Source organism: Phoenix dactylifera, chromosome 1 (assembly GCF_009389715.1).
Source record: "Phoenix dactylifera cultivar Barhee BC4 chromosome 1, palm_55x_up_171113_PBpolish2nd_filt_p, whole genome shotgun sequence".
Lineage (NCBI taxonomy): Eukaryota > Viridiplantae > Streptophyta > Magnoliopsida > Arecales > Arecaceae > Phoenix > Phoenix dactylifera.
Window position 1 is genome coordinate 29,465,251 of NC_052392.1, and position 19,562 is coordinate 29,484,812.

General features: G+C 43.6%; 4 protein-coding genes across 4 annotated transcripts; all 4 read left to right on the forward strand.

The window, feature by feature from the left end:
• Window positions 1-5,794: 5,794 nt before the first annotated feature.
• On the forward strand, window positions 5,795-7,153 carry LOC103722424. Its single transcript, XM_008812980.4, has 2 exons — window positions 5,795-6,144; window positions 6,247-7,153. Exons 1-2 carry the CDS (start codon window positions 5,816-5,818, stop codon window positions 7,082-7,084), a joined length of 1,167 nt encoding a protein of 388 aa, XP_008811202.1. The 5' UTR covers window positions 5,795-5,815; the 3' UTR covers window positions 7,085-7,153.
• Window positions 7,154-11,092: 3,939 nt separating this feature from the next.
• On the forward strand, window positions 11,093-11,665 carry LOC120111773. The gene has a single exon (XM_039129683.1). The coding sequence runs from the start codon at window positions 11,093-11,095 to the stop codon at window positions 11,663-11,665; it is 573 nt and encodes a 190-aa protein (XP_038985611.1).
• Window positions 11,666-11,714: 49 nt separating this feature from the next.
• On the forward strand, window positions 11,715-12,404 carry LOC103722425. The gene has a single exon (XM_008812981.2). It carries the CDS (start codon window positions 11,715-11,717, stop codon window positions 12,402-12,404), a length of 690 nt encoding a protein of 229 aa, XP_008811203.2.
• Window positions 12,405-17,830: 5,426 nt separating this feature from the next.
• On the forward strand, window positions 17,831-19,562 carry LOC103722417. The gene is made up of 2 exons (XM_008812972.4): window positions 17,831-18,190; window positions 18,484-19,562. Exons 1-2 carry the CDS (start codon window positions 17,841-17,843, stop codon window positions 19,325-19,327), a joined length of 1,194 nt encoding a protein of 397 aa, XP_008811194.1. The 5' UTR covers window positions 17,831-17,840; the 3' UTR covers window positions 19,328-19,562.

Consider the following 19,562-nt stretch of genomic DNA (forward strand, 5'->3'; position numbering starts at 1 on the left):
CGCTCGGTAGTTTGTGTTTATAATTCAAAATTTGCTATTGACCAACAAAATTGATTCCGTGGAGATGGGCTTTAAAAATACAATTTGAATGTGCCTCAAGTCATTTTTTTGGATTCAATCTTTGGGTTACTCCAAATTGAAAGCGGGCATCTATTATTGTCCGTTAAATCCTTTTGGACCTGGGCACGTTTGACCATGGGCAGGCCTTGGTCATATACATGAATTTATTAAACTAAAGCCAGCCTATGACCATCTAATAGGAACTCGGGCTTAATTTAGATTTTGGCATGGAGGCTCAAAGATGGATTTGTTAATGTTTTCCTTATCCCCCCGACTCACTAGCACGCCTCTGGTCGGCATGCATCACCATACCACCTTCCAAAGGAATAGGGCAATATGGAGATGAATGCGCATCCTCCATCGATCTACCATGCCCGAGGCCTAACAACTGCCTCAGAGATCTCCCGCGTGCGCACTACCGATCTTTCGGTCATGCCCCATACTCCCCTATCCTCTGTCTCGCCATCATGGATCACCAGGGACAAAATCTGCTCAGTAAGCTGCTCCCTAAAGATTCACCTAATTACGGCTTCGTCCCACCTCTGCTCTTTCTGAACAAACAAGTCACATACTCTACATCCAGCCAGCCAATTATGGTCAATCAATATGGGCCAGTCCTGCAGTGGAGCCTCCGACAGCCATTTATCCTCCTGTATACCGATTGCCTGACCATCTCCAATCTTCCATCTGATCGCTGGTATCACAACCGGCACGTAGGTACATATCTCCTGCTATATGAAGAAACACCACGCCTCGTATGGAAGATAGACGGGGAGGTTGGATCTCCCTACTTCGTCTGCGGCAAAGTACCCAAAAGACTCTTCGGCTCCAAAAGAAATCTAGTTGCCATCTTGGTCGTAAGTATCTCTCTATGCTCAATTAGCGAGTGAACTCCCAATCCTCCCCTACCAGTCGGCTGACAAACCGTCTCTCAAGCTACCAAGTGAACACCACCTCGTTCCCCATATTTAACTAGGGCTCAAGTATCGATCGGTCTACCGCCCGGGTACTGAGGCAGTTCAGGGTCTCCAAATTGGGCCAACTTGGATCTAAGTTATAAAAAGGATAAGGCTTACGCTAGGATCCCCGAGCTTGTCTAGAGGGAGAAAAAGGAAGAGAGAGATTCTCAACTCGGGTCTAGATTTAGTCTGATCCTGGTCTTGGACTTGATCCGAATGGTTCGGATCAACCATAAGCGGAAAGGTCTAGATCTAGCTTGCTTAGAGAGAGAAAGAGACACAATTTAAAGCTAATTGAAGTTTTCGGCTTTATCTACTTAGTTTAGTTCAATCAGAAGCTTGGCCTATTCAGTCCGGTTTAACCAAAATTGGAAAAGAGATATTTGGCCTGGGTCAACCTGGATCAATCAATGTATCTGATCTATGATGAATAGACTCGGCTCACAATGAATGAACAGGGCTCGAACTTGGCCCACAGTGGGTACCCCCAACAAGGCCCAAAATGGCTGAACTGGTCCTAAGTTGGGCCCATAATGAGTACGACCCCAATAGGGCCCAACTGCTATGGGCCCAAGTTGGGCCCACAATGCGTACGGCCCGATAGGGCCCAAAATGGTTGAACCATATTTTGGCCCACAATGGGTACGACCCTGCCCAACCTGACTGAATTCGGCCCAAATGGATGAACATGGCCCAATCACAGCCCAAATTGGATTAGCACGGCCCAAATAGATGACTCGGCCCATGACAAATTTCTTCATCCCGTGAACTGAGAAACAGGAAAGGGAAACGAAAAAGAAAGGAGGAAGGAGAGGAGAGAAGAGGAAACGGAGGCCTATAGCCTGGCGGTGGCCCGGCCAGTGGCTGGTGGAGGCGCGGCCAGCGGCGAGGTGGCTGCGGCCTGCAGCACGGTGCCGCGGTGGCTCAGCCGTGAAGAGGAAAACCGAGGACATCCTCGGTTTGGATTCAGCACAGGGAAGGGAAGCTCGATCCGGTTTAGAATGGAAGAACAGAAGGACAAGGAGAGAGATAACTCACCGGCGAGTGGCGGAGGCGGCGGGGAGGAGGGATCTCAGCCGAGGAGCGGCTCGGTCCGGAGACAGAGCTCCTGACAAGGAGGTAGATCTCGGAACAGGGGAAGCAAGGGAAACCCAAAGGAAAATGCGAGGGAGATCCGGGGATGGCGGAACTCAATGGAAATGGTGCGGTGGCCACCGAAGGAGGAGGAGGAGGAGGAGGATCTCGGGTGGTGTTCTCAGAGGGATGGGGGGATTTTATAGACTTTCTCCGTGGCGGTTAAGCTCGCGGGCGGTTGCTCTGCCCGCGAGAATCGTGACATCGACGCCACGGAACGGCCGGCGGCCGCTCTAACTCCCCGTTGGGTCGGGGAGTTTAACCGCCGCGGAGCGGCCACCATTCCGCGGCGGTTCTGCTCCAAGGAAGAAGGAGCGGAAACTCCTTGTCTTTGGGCCTGGGCTGAAGTCGGCATGGCCTGCCTGCTTCAGCCCATTTAGGCTATTCTCACGGTAGGTGCTGAAGCTGGTAGGAAACATTGGAATGGACAACAGAAAGACACATCGTTCAAAGGTAAATTCTGCTAGCCGTGAGGAACTTTGGCAAACTCCAAAATAGGTGACCATGGAAAATGTTCCAGTGTATTACCCAAAATCCAGTAGGAGCTAATCCCTGAGAATACCAGCTTGTTGGAGCCAAAGCCCAAGTCTCCAAATATGACCTGAAAGTGACGAGCCACTTCAGAGTTTCGCCATTGTCCATGGTTCTAGCTGATGAACTCATAGTAGTGGAGGTGTTCTGGTTCTGCTTCTTAGGTTTTTGGGGTATCCGTATCCTTTGTATAGCAGTGCTATATTCTGGGTTTTACAACAATGGTTCTGCTCACCATTCAGGGTACACTCTCTGGACGGAAGAGGGGGAGCTACCACAGGCACTCCGCGAGTTAGTGTTTTTTTGACTTTATTAGGTGTATTCGTACATGTATTATATGAAGAACCTGTTTCAGCAGAAAAAAAAAAAGATTTTTATTTGGTTGTGGATTGCTAATGTTGAGTTGTAGGTAATTGAAGAGACCCATTTGATGAATGCTCTTTGATCATCTTACTAATCTTGTATTTAGTTTTTTTTTTTTTTTTTGGTAAATAAAAGGAGAAGGGGGGAGGAAGGGACAAGCCCACCCCCGCGTAGCAGCCCCGACCACTGGGCCCCCACCCCGCCAGGAGAATGTTCGATGCGGGTAGACCGAGTCGTGTGTTGGGCACCCTGACCTATTTTACTCATACCCTCCCCACCCGTGGGCCGGCTCAGTTATCCGACCCGACCCTCCGTGTGAGTACGTCACACCTGGCACCACCCAGGCTACCAGCCGACCAGTAGCGCTTCCAGACCCCGTGTCCAGGCATGGGGCATCCGGTCCCCGAATTTAATCGACGCCCACGCGTTTCGAACCTGGAACCACTTGGTTGGAAGCAAACACTCCGTTCCAACTGGGCTACCACCTTAGTGGTTGTATTTAGTTGTTTTAATGATTTAAATTTTGTATGTTCTTGACTTCGTTTATGGGCAGCCCTAGTCTCAGGTCAGCTTTGTGGCAATCCTTAGCTTGGTTTTCATTGTTATTCACTGAAGATCAGGGACACCGTGTCTCAATAGTTTTTAATCGGAAGCTTTTGATCATGTATTTATATAATTATTCTATGAAAAATTCCATTTGAGATAAAAATGTAGAATTAGGGCTTTGGCAGGTCGGTCTTAGCCAAATTCAGAACTTAAAGAATTTGGTATTGCTTTAATAAAAAAGGTATTTTTGCGACTTTTAAAGCAAGAAAGACTTCCCCCATCCCCTCCAAAAAAAAAAGAAGAAAAACTTGAGCCTGATCTAGTAAGCAATTGAAAAGATTCGCAAAGAAACCAGATTGAGCAACTTGGCATAGCTTAAATATATTTTTTAACAACCACATATTAAAAAAGAGGCCTGTCTCTCTACTTGCTCTCTAGCTCATTAGTTATAAATATCGGTCATTTAAGTCTGTAATTTAATCTACACCCACCTAGCCCACAGTCTTCTAAGCGCCCATCTAATTCCTCGCATAAACTCCAGCCTGTAGGTCTGTTGGTTCCCAAAAAGAGACAAAGACCTATGGAGGTCATTTCATTTTAATTCCACAGGACCCGGGCCATAAGGGTGTTGCATTAATATAGGCTATATCCAAATAGGCTTCTCGTTCCACGAATATAGCAAGAAATTGAGCCCAATTCTGCTGGATTTTCCGAGCAGGCTCTAAAGTGTGATATTAATTGATTGTATGGCTTTATGCAATTACTACTTACATTGAGTTTCTGAGCTATTCCTTATAGTTTATTTGACTTCTGGAACTAGCTCAAACTCAATGTAGAAGAGGAGACGCTGTAATATTTTCTGTCAGGCAGTTATGTGCAGAAATGATTATACTAGGATTGAACTACTAATTCCGGCACTCCCCGGCGAGGACTAGTTCAAACTCAGTAAATTTGTATGTAGTATTTCTTTTCAACATGATGCTTCTAGTAAATTATCCTTGTGTCCAAGTTTAAACTTTCAAAATTCAAACTCAACACAAAGGACATATCTGCAACATCTATTTTCAGTAGGGTGCCATTCACAAATTTCTTTACATCAAGTTTGGGCTAGTCTCGGCATGCGGCATGATGGGAGTAGTGCAACATAATTAAGTAACAATTAAGAAAATTTACTAGTCTCTTCAAATATAAAAATTTTACTTTAGTTCTCTAAAAGTTTATAAAATTCCAGCATTCCAACTCCACCTCACTTGATCTCTTTGCCAGCTCTTTCCTCATCTCCAGTATCCTGCTTTCATGTCACAAAGTTCTCGAGGAGGCCTGTCTCCTCCCTAGTTTCAGTTTTATGAGTTCCTCTCATAACTCATAAGCGTTTGATGGTATATTCTCGTGTGTTCCTTAGAAGTACTTTAAAGAGAGTATAAACGTACTAACCACTCTGGTCTTCTCTATATATACACTAATGTTTACTAATTAATTTTTTAATGTCATCCATTCGTATAAATGAGCACCAAATCAGGTTTTGTGATCAGGGTAGATGGTTTATTAAGGACTTTATTTTCCATTTAATCCCTAGTGGCTCAAAAAAGGGGGTTGGGGCATACGATGGGGTAAACTAGAGAGTATGTATGGTAGCCCAACGATTGCACTCTTGCTTGTGAAGAAATATCCAGATTAAAACCTTGGGATCTGTTTCCTCAAGTGTTTGACTTGTTTCATTCTTCTATTATTCCTTTGAAGTGCACTGGTTCTTCCATTGATACTGTCAAAGTGAATAAACAATATAAATTATTGTGTTTAATTATAAGATTAACGGAGTCAACGTTGAGGAATAACTGGATAATTTATTCAAACCTGTGGCTAGTTTCAAACATCAGCTAGAGAAACCTTAAAAGTTGAAGCTTACACGCATCATCTTAGAGAATTTCGTCGAACACCGAAGCCAATTAACTTGCATGGTTTCTAAACGCAGTTTTAGAAGTCAAGCCCCTCGGAAGGTGGGGGCATAACCGGATTAGCACTTTCATTTGAACAGGTCTCTTGGTTCTAGAACTGCAAGACGCGCAAACGAGTTGAGTAGTCTAACCAAGCCAAGGAGGGAAAGTTCGTGAACTTTGGTTTGAGTCAAAGGCCAAAACGTCTATAAGTACGCGTATTTCTAGCTATATAAGCCTTACTCCATCTTTTCTAAACCTGAACTACTCTACGCAAGAAGGCGAGAGATGTATACAACAAGGTCACTATCTGTCTTGAAGCATTCTCCTGGAAATGCCTTCCAACAACCATCTGTCCATGGTCCCAACTCTGGTTATCTCGTGCTTGAAGACCAAGAACCCGAGGCTGGAGCTCCAAGCTGCTGGGTGCAACGTAAAGAAAGTCAACTCCGAGATCTTCCATTCCCCCAGGACAGGATCCTCACAATCAAACACTGTCCACAAGAAGGAGAGACACTGAAGCCTAAAAGCGCTGTTGTCGTCTTCATCCCAGTCATCAACCAACCACTCTCTTCCAACCGATATTATGTTATCATCGCCGGAGGAAGAAACAAAGGGTAACATCCCTCATCCATCTCCAATTTTCTTTTTCTTTTTTTTTTAATGAAGTTTTATTTGGACAAGGATTAGTTGTTTCCTGCTTCAAATGGAATTTGTAGGAAAGCTTATGCGTGTTCTAAAGAGGAAATGAGCATTTGTTGTTCATGCAATGGCACAAATGCTGCGAAACCAAGAGCTTTCGACCACGGAGACATTTACCAACAAATGGAGATTGAGTGCAAGAATGGTAGATTTCACGCCAAGTCTGTTGCTCCGGATGGGATCCCCCCATGGTTACTAGGAAGGAAGTATTGGAAGGTTTACGCTTCAAAGCCTAAGAATTATAAGTTGGATGAGGCATTGGGACTCGACGTAGCCCTTCATGCACGTTTCCCCAGTTTGAACTTTCCAATATCTACTCAAGAGACTCCGAAGGTTGTAATTGGGAGGTGGTACTGTCCATTTATCTTCGTGAAGGAAGAGAGGGGGTTGGGAAAACAAATGAAGCGTTCCATGTTCTATGAGGTGACTCTTGAGCAATTCTGGGAAGAAGTATATGCGTGCGAGAATCAAGATGGCAAAGAGAAGATCGTGGAAGTAAACGCTCTCACAGCAAGCGAGATGTTTTTCTTGGATGGTAAAGAAGTAGTGCAGGACAATAAGTCCCACGGGGATGGGATGATATGGTTAAAGCCTCTCGACTCCAACAGAAAGGGGGTGGGGCTGAGCTTGGCAATATGGGAGAGGATTAGATGGGAGGAGAACAGGAGAGGATGGGTTGGTGATGAAGAGGTGGAGAGGATTGTGGGGATGGAGGAGTATGAAGGGAAGAGTGCGTGGGGGAAGTTTGCTTGTTATGTGTTGGTGGAGAGGATTGCTTTCTGGAGGATGGATGGGAGCTTGGCGTTATCTTTAGAATTTAGGCATGCCACTAAGGTTCGGACCAAATGGGAGTAGAGGTTTCTTTTTCTTTTTTTTCTTTTTTTTGTGAAAACTATATTGTAGAGTCAGATATGCCAAAGAAAAGTAAACAAATTAAAGGGTGTCAAAGAGTGTGGGATGCAATCTAAAACTAGGTCAGTTTTATGTGGTTCATGGATTTGTACCATCACAAGTATTCCTTGAGTTTTTCATAAAAAAAAAAAAGACTTTTCCTTGTGTTCTAATGCTGCTGGTGTGTTATTTTATGTGCAACCGTGTAATGCCAGTGAATGCTTGGGCTGTGAGTGGTGTTCTCATGGTTTTATCTGAAATTAAATAAAATGACTGAGTGAATGACATGCTGTTCGTCTGCATCAGCGCATGGCTCACGATGAAGCAGTGTCCCTTTTTTATTATTATTGGCACATGATGAAGTAGTGTCTTTATTTATTTATTTATTTATTTTTTATTTTTTTTAAAAAAAGGTGGGGAGGGGGGACGAAATTCTCCCTGCTTAGTAACCCCACACTGGGCCCCTCTCCCACTGGGATATGTCCGATATGAGTAGAAAGCACCCTTCTACCTCCTCGGAGGTAGAGACATATTTATATTTCTCATACGCTCCCCATCTTACGGGCGGCCCCACCTATGTGGCAACCCCTCACAGGTGAGTACGTCACCCCGGCGCCACCTTGGTACCAGCCGACCAGTAACGCTTTCAGACCCTATGTTCAGACGTAGGGCATCCGGTCTCCAAATTTAATCGACACCTGCGCATTTCGAATCTGGAACCATTTGGTTGGAAGCAATCGTCCCATTCCAACTGAGTCACTGCCTTGGTGGTAAGCAGTGTCTTTACGAGGAATGAAAAATACTGCATCGTGCAACAAAAGAACAATAGCCCAATGGTTGCACTCTCTTGTAAAACATTAAAAAAAATAAAAAAAAAAAACACGTTTCCAAATTTAGGCCATTTATATCTAGATTCTAAAAATTTAAAAACTTTTAATCAGCCATAATGAACACAATTCCATTGCCACTGAATTCTTTGAGATGCTGTCGAGCACTCACTCTAAAATCTAACCAATTTAAAGTCGTGGTGAATTTCTAAACGAACATTGTGAAGTCGTTGAACCACTTGTTTATCTCTATTTATTGCTCTTTCTGATATAGGGCATCCAAGAGAAGGCACCTCTCTTGTCCACTGGTGAGTAATGAACTCAATTCTTTTGCCACGGAATTCCTCGAGATGATGCCTGTGAGATACGGGGCTAAAGTCGGCAGCCCCAGCCAACTTAGCCCCATGCTCGTTTTTGGAAGGAGCTAGAGCAGAGGATCGTGATTGCGATCCTCTCCGACTCCTTTGGGTGTAATCAGGGCGAAGGCGCCGTGGCATCCCGCAGCACCCCCCTCCAGTCAATCCGCGGCTAATCTGCGGTCGCGGATTTCGCTTGACCGCCGCGATCTTCGCGGCGGAGAGCCGTTACAATGGGGGTTATAAAACCCCCAACCTTCCTTCCCCCTAGGGTCACCTCCGAGCCTCTTCCACTCCTCTCCTTTCCTCCCATTCCTTCCTCCTCCTCCTTTGTCTGGTGACCGGCGAGCTCTCCCGGCCAAAAGTCGTCTGAATCCCCTTCGCGGCCTTCCCCTGTTCTGTGATCCATCCCCTCGGTTCCGAGCGCCGCTAGCCGCCGGACCAAGCCATCCTCGGTTGAGATACCTCCTCTTCGCCACCGCCGGTGAGTCTCTCCTCCTTGTCTTCATTCTCTTGCCACGTAAGTCTTTAGATTTTCAGTTTCTGCCCCATAAACCGGGATCTTCTTGGTTGTTTCTCGACCCCGGCCACCGTAGCAGCCGCCGGCCACCACTGCGATCGGCTGGCCGTCGATCGGGCGACGACCCCTGACCACCTAGGACAGCCACCCCGCCGGATCTCCCTTCCCTCTTCCCCTTCCTCTCCCGTTCTTCCATCTCCCCAGTCCATGGGGAGTTCGGTGAGGGAGAAGGCCCATCGCAGGCTGAACTGGGCTAAGTTTGGGCCGAGTTCAAACCCGAAAATTCGAAATCCGGAATCTGGAACCCAAAATTTGGAATCCGAAACCCGAACCCGAAATCCAAACCTATTTGGCCAATAAATTGAATTTTGCAGTTAAGCCCTTGACAGTATATGAGTTCACAAAAGAGTCTTCTACAATTTATATTTGATCCCTATAAGAAAGTTTTATTACATAAAGGTCCTCAAATATATTTGGTTGGTCCCTTTACTTAAGTTATATTATAGAACAATACCCTATAGTTAAGTATTAGTCTCTACAATAAATTTTATTACATAAATAATCCATTTAGAGGCCAACTTTGGGGGCCCTATTGAGCCGGGTCTACGCGGGCCCATTGGGCCGTATCCGATGCAGGCCTTATCGGACCATGCCCATTATGGGCCAACTCTGGGCCTTATTGGGCCGTGTCCAATAGTATTATTTTTAGTTTTGCCTAGCTCCGAAATTAACAAAGAAATTAATTAAATTTAAACAGATGAACCTGATCCGCCTACCTGAAGTAGGAGTTAAGCGAGAAGAGGTAAGTAAATTAATGCTTCAAGTGTGATTTTCAAATTATTTGATAAACTGATTAAGTTTTGACATATTTTTTGTATTCAGTAAAATAGGTCAGGCATGTTAAATTTTATTTGAAAATCATGTTATATGCTTTGAAATCCGTAAAATATGACTGGACAGTTTATAAAATTATTTTTGTATATATGCATTCTCAGCATGGCTATGACCTATTCTGTTCTATTCTGGCCTCGCCAATAGGGATTATGCGTTGGACCTGTCGACTTGTAATTTGTGAGGAACCGGTTTCGACACCGCGCCACCGATGATTAGAATAGTGGTTTTTGGACACCGTTGCCATCGGTGACTAACAATAGTGGTTTTTGGCACTTTGTGCAATCAATGCCACTGGGTTACGTGGCCGTAGCCTATTATATTGGGATTATGATAGCAGAGTTTTTGGTAAAAATGATAATAAGTTTTGAAAAGAGCAAAACGATGTTATTTGTGATTTATTTCCAGTCATTATTTTGTATTTGATCTGATATGCTTTGATCCCACTCTGGGGTATTTTGTTGCTTACTGGGCTAGTGTAGCTCATTATCTTATTTTTTCTATTTTTCAGATCCAGAGGCTTGATCGCACGGGATTGGAGAGTGCGTTAGATTTTTCGATGATTTTTTCAGTTATTGGCATTTTAGTTAGATTAACTTGGACATTTGAACCATATTGTCATTTGCTATTTTGAATCTTTGTAAGACTGCTTGGAATAACTTAAATAATTATGTCATCTTTAAACATTTGTGATTACTTTGATATAATCTGCTGCCTTGCACGTCTGTACGGTCCGCCGTGCGGGCGTGCGGCGTCTGCTGCACTCCAGGCTTGGGGCGTGACAGATTTGGTGGTATCAGAGCTTAGGTTAAGATCACTAGGAATCGTAATTGAAATAGTCATATTTGAGCCTAAGTTTTAGGATTCCTAGGATTCGTCGGAAAGGTTTAAAGATGGTAGGAACTAGACGAGGGCATAATGTTCATTGTTTTTGCTAACTATTTCGTATTATTTTGTTTGGATAATTTTATGACATTTGTATATTTTCACTGAATTAGAATGCAGCCTCGCCATATCCGTAGTCTGAATCAGATGGCTGGGGGCTCTCGGGGTAGAGTCCGTACTAACCAAGTGGCCGAGGCATCGCAAAGCTCAGGGCCCCAGGGTCAATCAACAATGACTCTGGAAACTGTCGCTAGGAATCAAACTCGGGTGCTCGAACTGATTGAGGAGGTCGTAGGGCTAGTACGCCAATAGAGGCAACAACCTCAGCAACTAGTTCAGCAGGATGTTGTTCCTCCTGAGCAAAGGAGTGTAGCAGAATTCAAGAAAATGGCTCCTTCGGCTTTTAAAGGCACCACTAATCCTCAAGAGGCCGAAGCTTGGATAGATAAAATGAAGAAAGCCTTCAGGGTAATGGAATGCACTGAAGAAGAGAATGTCAGATTTGCCATCTATATGCTTCAGGACCGAGCTCATCATTGGTGGAAGTCAGTGGAGCGCACATTGGCACACGAGCATAAGGCAGTTATCTGGAAGAGGCACCACTAGTCCTCAAGAGGCCGAAGCTTGGATAGATAAAATGAAGAAAGCCTTCAGGGTAATGGAATGCACTGAAGAAGAGAATGTCAAATTTGCCATCTATATGCTTCAGGACCGAGCTCATCATTGGTGGAAGTCAGTGGAGCGCACATTGGCACACGAGCATAAGGCAGTTATCTGGAAGAGATTTCGTACAGCCTTCTACTCTAAGTATTTCCCCTCTAGTCACCTGAGAGAGCTAGAGAGGAAATTTCTCAACCTGAATCAAGGAACTATGACTGTGGATGAGTATGAGGCAGAGTTTGACAGGCTATCTCGGTTTGCTCCCACCCTCGTTATGGATGCAGAGTCCAGAATGAGGAGATTTGAAGAAGGATTGAAGCCTCACTTACGTCGGGGTTTGGCCGTAGTACACTCAACAAACTATGATGATCTAGTAGACAGGGCCAAGAATCTGGAAATTGTCTAGAAGGAAACAAAAGATACAAAAGATAGAATACAAAAGAAGAGGAGCAGGGATGATGATACTCATAGTGGACAGAATTCCAGCAAGACTGCAAAATCTCATAACTAGCCCTGGCAATCAGAGGAGCAGGGATTCTATGAGAAGGCTACTTAGCATCAACAAGACAAGCCTAAGTGTGATGCTTGTGGTGGTATGCATAAGACTGAACACTGTAGACGATTCCGATGCCTGCTTCAAATGCAGCCAGCAGGGTCATAAGATAGCTGAGTGTCTTCAACAGGACTTCCAATCAGTTCAGAGGCCTCAAGCTACAAGGACCCAGCAAGTGCAAGGTTCTCCTGCTTCGGTTCAGTCGGTTCAGCCTTCTTCTCCTAAGCAGCAGACAGGAGGGAGACCGCACACACGGGGTCATATTTATGCACTAACTCAGCAGGATGCTCAGGCATCCAACACTGTGGCGTCAGGTACCTTACCAGTTGCTTCTGTTTATGATCATATATTGTTTGATTCTGGTGCTACACATTTTTTTGTGTCATCTACATTTGCGCGAAAACATGACCTGTCTTGTGTGCCGTTAGAGTATGATTTGCATATTAGTACCCCTGCTGGGAGTGGGATGATTATTAAACAGATATGCAATACTTGTCCGATTCAAATAGTAAATAGAGACTTGACTGCTGATTTGATAGTTATAAATATGCATGACTTCGATATAATTCTTGGTATAGACTGGTCGGCGTAACACTTTGCTACCATTAGCTGCCATGAAAGAAAAAAAAGGGGTAAACTTCCAGATCCTTGGAGACACTGAATTCAACTTCATAGAATCATAGGTAATGGTGCTTATACTTCCTCTTGAGTTGTATCTGCTATGCAAATTAAGCGGCTACTTAGAAAGGGCAGTATTGCGTATATTGCCACAGTAGTTGACACCAGACCTTTGTGCAAACTAAAGTATGTTAAATTTCGAGACGAAATTTTCTTAAGAAAGAGAGAATGTGTAATACGAAGCTAAAGTCGGCAGCCCTAGCCGACTCAGCCCCATGCTCGTTTTTGGAAGGAGCTAGAGTAGAGGATCGCGATTGCAATCCTCTCCGGCTCCTTCAGGTGCAATTAGGGCGAAGGCGCCGCAGGCATCCGGCAGCACTCTCCTCCAGTCAATTCGCGGCCAATCCGTGGCCGCGGATTTCGCTCGACTGCCGCGATCTTTGCAGCGGAGAGTCGTTACGATGGGGGCTATAAAATTCCCATCCTTCCTTCCCCCTAGGGTCACCTCCGAGCCTCTTCCTCTCCTCTCCTCTCCTCCCCTTCCTTCCTCCTCCTCCTTTGTCTGGTGACCGGTGAGCTCTCCCAGCCGAGCGCCGTCCGAATCCCCTTTGCGGCCTTCCCCTGTTCCGTGATCCATCCTCTCGGTTCCGAGCGCGGCCGCTGCTACTAGCTGCCGGACCGAGCCATCCCCCGTTGAGATACCTCCTCTTCGCCATCGCCGGTGAGTCTTCCTCCTCCTTGTCTTCGTTCTCTTGCCAAAAAAGCCTTTAGATTTTCTGTTTCTGCCCCATAAACCGAGATCTTCTCGATTTCTTCTCAACCCCGGCCACTGCAGCAGCCGCCGGCCGCCACTGCGTTCGGCCCGTGTAGAAAGCACTTCCCCCCTTCTAGGTAGACTTATTCACCGGATATCCCCCCGAGGGGGGCGAGGCCGGAGGCCGAAGGGTTAGCCGTCGACCGGGCGACGGCCCCTAGCCACCTAAGCCGGCCACCCCACCAAATCTCCCTTCCATCTTCCCCTTCCTCTCCCGTTCTTCCATCTCCCCTGTCCATGGGGAGTTCGGTGAGGGAGAAGGCCCATCGTGGGCCGAACTAGGCCAAGTTTGGGCCCAGTTCACTCTTGGCCCAACTTGGGCCTAGTTTAAATCCGAAAACCCAAAAGCCTGAAAACCCGAAATTCGGAATTCGTAACCCGAAATCTGGAACCCGAAATCCGAAACCCGAAACCCAAATCTGTTTGGCCAATAAATAGAATTTTGTAGTTAAGCCCTTGACAGTATATGAGTTCACAAAAGAGGCTTCTGTAATTTATGTTTGATCCCTATAAGAAAGATTTATTACATAAAGGTTCTCAAATATATTTGGTTGGTCCCTTTACTCAAGTTTTATTATAGAACAGTACCCTGTAGTTAAGTATTAGTCCCTGCAATAAATTTTATTGCATAAATAATCCATTTAGAGGCCAAATTTGGGGGCCCTATTGGGCTGGGTCTACGCGGGCCATTGGGCCGTATCCGATGTAGGTCCTATCGGGCCGTGCCCATTATGGGCCAACTCTGGGCCCTGTTGGGTCGTGTCTAATAGTATTATTTTTAGTTTTGCTTAGCCCCGAAATTAACAAAAAAAATTAATTAAATTTAAACAGGTGAACCTGATCCGCCTACCTGAAGTAGAAGTTAAGCGAGAAGAGGTAAGTAACTTAATACTTCAAGTGTGATTTCCAAATTATTTGATAAACTCATTAAGTTTTGACATATATTTTGTATTCAGTAAAATGGGTCATGCATGTTAAATTTTATTTAAAAATCATGTTATATGCTCTGAAATCCGTAAAATATGACTAGACAATTTATAAAATCTATTTTTGTATATATGCATTCTCAACATGGTTATGACCTATTCTATTCTGTTCTGGCCCCGCCAATGGGGATTATATGTTGGACCTGTCGACTTGTAATCTATGAGGAACCGATTTCGACACCGCGCCATCGGTGATTAGAATAGTGACTTTTGGACACCGTTGCCACCGGTGACTAGCAATAGTGGTTTTTGGCACTTTGTGCAATCCATGCCACTGGGTTATGTGGCCGTAGCCTATTATGTTGGGATTATGATAGCAGAGTTTTTGGTAAAAATGATAATAAGTTTTGAAAAGAGCAAAATGATATTATTTGTGATTTATTTACAGTCATTGTTTTGTATTTGATCTGATATGTTTTGACCCCACTGTGGGATATTTTGTTACTTACTGGGCTGGTATAGCTCATTATCTTATTTTTTCTATTTTTTTAATCCAGAAGCTTGATCGCACGGGATTGGGGAGTGCGTTAGATTTTTCGATGATTCCTTCAGTTATTGGCATTTCAGTTAGATTAGCTTAGACATTTGAATTATGTTGTCATTTGCTATTTTGAATCTTTGTAAGACTGCTTTGAATAACTTAAATAATTGTGTCATATTTAAACATCTGTGATTGCTTTGATATGATCTACTACCTTGCCCGCCTGTGCGGCCCGCTGTGTGGGCGTGCGACATTTGCCGGGCTCCGGGCTTGGGGCATGACAATGCTTAACCCTCACTCTATAGTGTAACCAATTTAAAGTAGTAGTGACTTTGTAAACGAACATCATAAAGTCATCGAACCACTTGTTTATCTCTATTTATTGCTCTTTCTGATATCCGACGTCCAAGAGAAGGCACCACTCCTGTCCACTGGTGAGTATTGAACTCAATTCCATTGCCAGTGAATTCTTCGAGATGATATCGAACACTCACTATAAAGTCTAACCAAGTTAAAGTAGTAGTGACTTTCTAAACGAATATCGTGAAGTCGTTGAACCACTTGTTTATCTCTATCTATTGCTCTTTCTGATATCTGACATCCAAGAGAAAGTACCTCTCTTGTCCACTGGTGAGTAATGAACTTGATTCCATTGTCATTGAATTCTTCGAGATGATGTCGAACACTCACTCTAAAGTCCAACCAATTTAAAGTAGTAGTGACTTTCTAAATAACTTTCTAAATGAACATCGTGATTTACTACCCCTATCATTCATCCATCTGCATAGATCTCAAAACACTCTATCTTCTATCATCCATCCACCGTCACAAATCTCAAAGCACTCCTTCCTCTATCATTCATCCACCTATACAATTCTCAAAGATATTTTTCCTCTATCATCTATCCACCTACATAGATCTCAAAGCACTTCATATTCTATCTTCCATCCTTATGCATGGATCTCAAAATGCTCCATTTTTTATCATCCATCTACCTGTATAGATCTCAAAATGCTCTATTATCTGATATTTATGTAGCCGAATGGATAATAAAAAATGAAGCGCTTTAATATCTATGCAGGCAATTAGGCAAATGAATCATAGATGAAGTGTTTTGAGATTTGTAAAAGCAAATGGATTATAGATGGAGCGCTTTGAGATCTATGCAGGTGGATGGTTGACAATGAATAGAGCTCTTTAAGAGCTATGCAAGTGGATGATGATTGGGGATGAGATTTGTACTGGCACATAATGAGACAATGAAAGAAGTGCTGTAAAATTTATGCAGATGGATGAATGCTAGAGAATTAGGTGCTTTGAGATCTATGTAGGTGTATGGATGATAGAGAATAGAATGCTTTAAGATCTATACCGATGGATAAATTACTAAGGATGGAGCACTTTGATATTTTGTGCAGGTTGATGATTAACAAAGGACAACTTTTCTAAATCAAGAATATTTTTGTCTTTTTTTTGCTTAGTTAACGGTATTAAGATCGAGACAAACGACTGGGCCATATTGCGATAAATTTAAAGTTTTGGTGACTAATTGATATTTTTAAATTTTTGATGTCTAAGTATAAATAGCTCAAACTTGAAAGGATATTGTTGCTGTAATTTTTTCAATTATCAAGCAACCGTCACGTAATAATATTTTATAATAGAGATAGACGACCGAACCATATTGCAACGAATTTGAAGCTTTGATAGCTAATTGATATTTTATAAATCTTTAAGGTCGAAATATAAATAGCCTAAACTTAGAAGGATATTCTCATATTTTTTTCAAAAAATAGTTGCATTATTTATGAACATATTTGTGGTACTATAACCGTTTTTCTCAAAATAAAATAAAAATAAAGTAAACGAAAAATAAAACAACAGTTATAATAGTTATCAGCCAGAAGACTTGGGACAGATAACGCTTTTTTCGCAATAACTACTTACGAGAACAGATTCAAAGGAAGGTCTCAGTGACTGCAGCCACGTTTTAGAACAATAGCCATTTTAAAATTGTAATGCCCCCTTTCTTACCTTATATACGTATAATAACATAGAAAAGATAAAATCTATTTGTTGAATTATATTTTTCACGCTCATCGTGTCTCTTAATAAAATAATATTTTTCCAAAAATAGTAATTTATTTAATTTTTTTATCCAAAATAATATAAGTATCTGAAAAATAGTAGTTCCACATTAAACAACTGGCCATTGCACTCCAATTCGTAGAACTGCACCAAAGACGGCCGCGCAGCTAGGGCTGTTAATGAGCCGAGCTGCTCGGGCTCGGCTCGGGCTTGGCTTGGGCTTGGCTCGGTAAAAGCCCGGCTCGGGCTCGGCTCGTTAGTCAAACGAGCCTGAGCCCGAGCCCAATATGAGGCTCGTTTACACCCGAGTTCGAGCCCGAGCAGCTCACGAGCCCCAACGAGCTCTAGTCTCCTGCTGAAAGATTTTATTTCAGCACCATAATTCATAAAAATCTGACCGCATAGAGAAAAATAGCTTGTTATCGAGTCCGACCCGAGCTCGAGCTCGGGCTCGTTCTGGAGCCCGTAATTGAAACGAGCTTTACGAGCTCAAGCCCGAGCCTTTACTTTGCCAAGTAAGCTCGAGCTCGAGCCCAATACAGAGCTTATTACCGAGCTCGAGCCCGAGCTTCTGTGAAACGAGCCGAGCCGAGCTCTCCTAGGCTCGGTCTCGGCTCGTTTAGAGCCCTACGCGCAGCCCAGTCAAAACACTACCTCCGCACGGAATTGTTTGGGAATCAAAGCGGTGACCAAGTACAACTAGTCGGCTTACGATAGACTTTTCTTCAGACGCGCTTAGACAAATGACTTCTCATTGAAGTCCGGGAAGAAACAATTGAAGATTTCTCTGTTTTTTTTCTTTTTTTTTTCTATGTAGAAGATTTCTCTTCCCACGTAGACCTCTTCTCTTAACCTCTCTCAGTCCATCCCACAAAAGCCTTGTCAAACTATCCGTGCAAGTGCAAGCCTCTTTCCCATGAGGAAAATTCCTCCCCTAGAGTCGTATGGATGTTGCACAACTCCATCATCCTTTATATATAGGCACCAAGGATAAAACGACAGCAGACACACCTTACACCATATAAGCATTATCTTAGAACAATGTATGTGACCAGGCCTCTCTCCCATTACTATAACAACCCCAATGCTGTCTTTGATCACCCGCCAGAAGGTCCCAGTTCGGGTATTCTCGTGATCAAAGATGAGGAGGCTGAGAGCGAACAAGTATGCTGCTGGGGACTATGCAAAGATTCGAGGATTTATAGCCTCCCATTCCCTCAAAATACCAAGATTAAAGTTCGATATACCACCACCCAACACCATGCTGGAGGTGGCCAGAGTCATAGTACGACCCACACCTCCAGAGATGATGTCTTCTTCATTCCAGTCACAGGCCAGCCATTATCATCAAATAGGTACTATGTCATCAGAGAAGATGGAAGAAACAAAGGGTAAATCTTCAACCTAAAGCTCTATTCACATGTAGATCGTATGCGCTGCTTCTCGCCTTTCTTTTTGTCCAGTTTTATTATCAATAGCTTCCTTCAGAGTTAGAGAGAAACATAGCTATCCAACCTATTGCATTCATTATCCTGGAGGTTTTTATTTTATCTATCTATCTATCTATCGATTTGAAGAGAAATGGAGGGAGATCTATCCATATTATCATTATTCTTATTGTTGCTGAGGAAACAATAACACAAGAGAATATAATAATCTTGTATGTTTTGATGGAAATTTGCAGGAAAGCTGCAACATGTTCGAGAGAGGAGGATATGACCACATGTTGTTTTTGCTCATTTGCTAATGATGTCGCATCAAGTCCTTTAGATCACAGAAATATTCATCAACAAGTGGAGATCATCTGTCAGAGAAATAAGTTCCACGCCAAGGCAGTAGCTTCTGATGGAATTCCCCCACAATATCTTAGAAGGAAAGGTTGGCAGGCCTACACTTCGGAATCAACTAATTACCACTTACCCGAAGCTCGAGGCCTTGATGTGTCTCTTAGGAATAAGTTGCCTGATCTAGACTTCCAGATTTCTACACAACGCTCTCCTGCCATTGTTGTGGGGAAGTGGTACTGCCCTTTTATGTTCATAAAGGAAGGCGACCGATTAAAAGACCAAATGAAAAGATCCATGTTCTATAACATGACTCTCCAGCGATTCTGGGAGGAGATCTATAGCTGTGAGAATAATGGCAAGGAAGGAAACGCAGTGGAACTAAGTGTTGGTGTTAGAAGGCACACGGCATTGTTGAACGGTAGTGAAATAATCCAAGACAGAAGAGAGGTGGTCGATGGAATCATGTGGTTGAAGCCTGTCAACTCCGGAGACCAGGGTTTGGGTTTGAGTCTAGCTATATGGGAGAGGATGCGGTGGGAGGAAGAAAGAGGTGGGTGGATTGGTGGTGAAGAGAATGTGGAAAGAGTGGAAAGGTCAGAGGTGTGTGAAGGAGAGAATGGATGGAAGAAGTTTGGTTGCTATGTGTTGGTGGAAAGATTTGTTCTGAAAAGAATGGATGGTACCGTAGCTTTAGCCTATGATTTCAAGCACACCAACAAAATTCGAACCAAATGGGAATGAGAGCTGTCCATCACCTTTATGTATATTTTATCTTAGTTATTCATTACCATTTGTTTCTAGAATGAGTGTATATGAGTATTTGTATCATTTTATTAGAATTGGAGGTTTGGAACTGAATACATGCATTGTATATTTGATCTGATAGCCGAAGTTTGGGTCATGATCATGTTTGTGTCAAAGTTTTAAAATCTCTAACACATTATATATTGATCCGGATGCCAGATCAGCTCTGTTT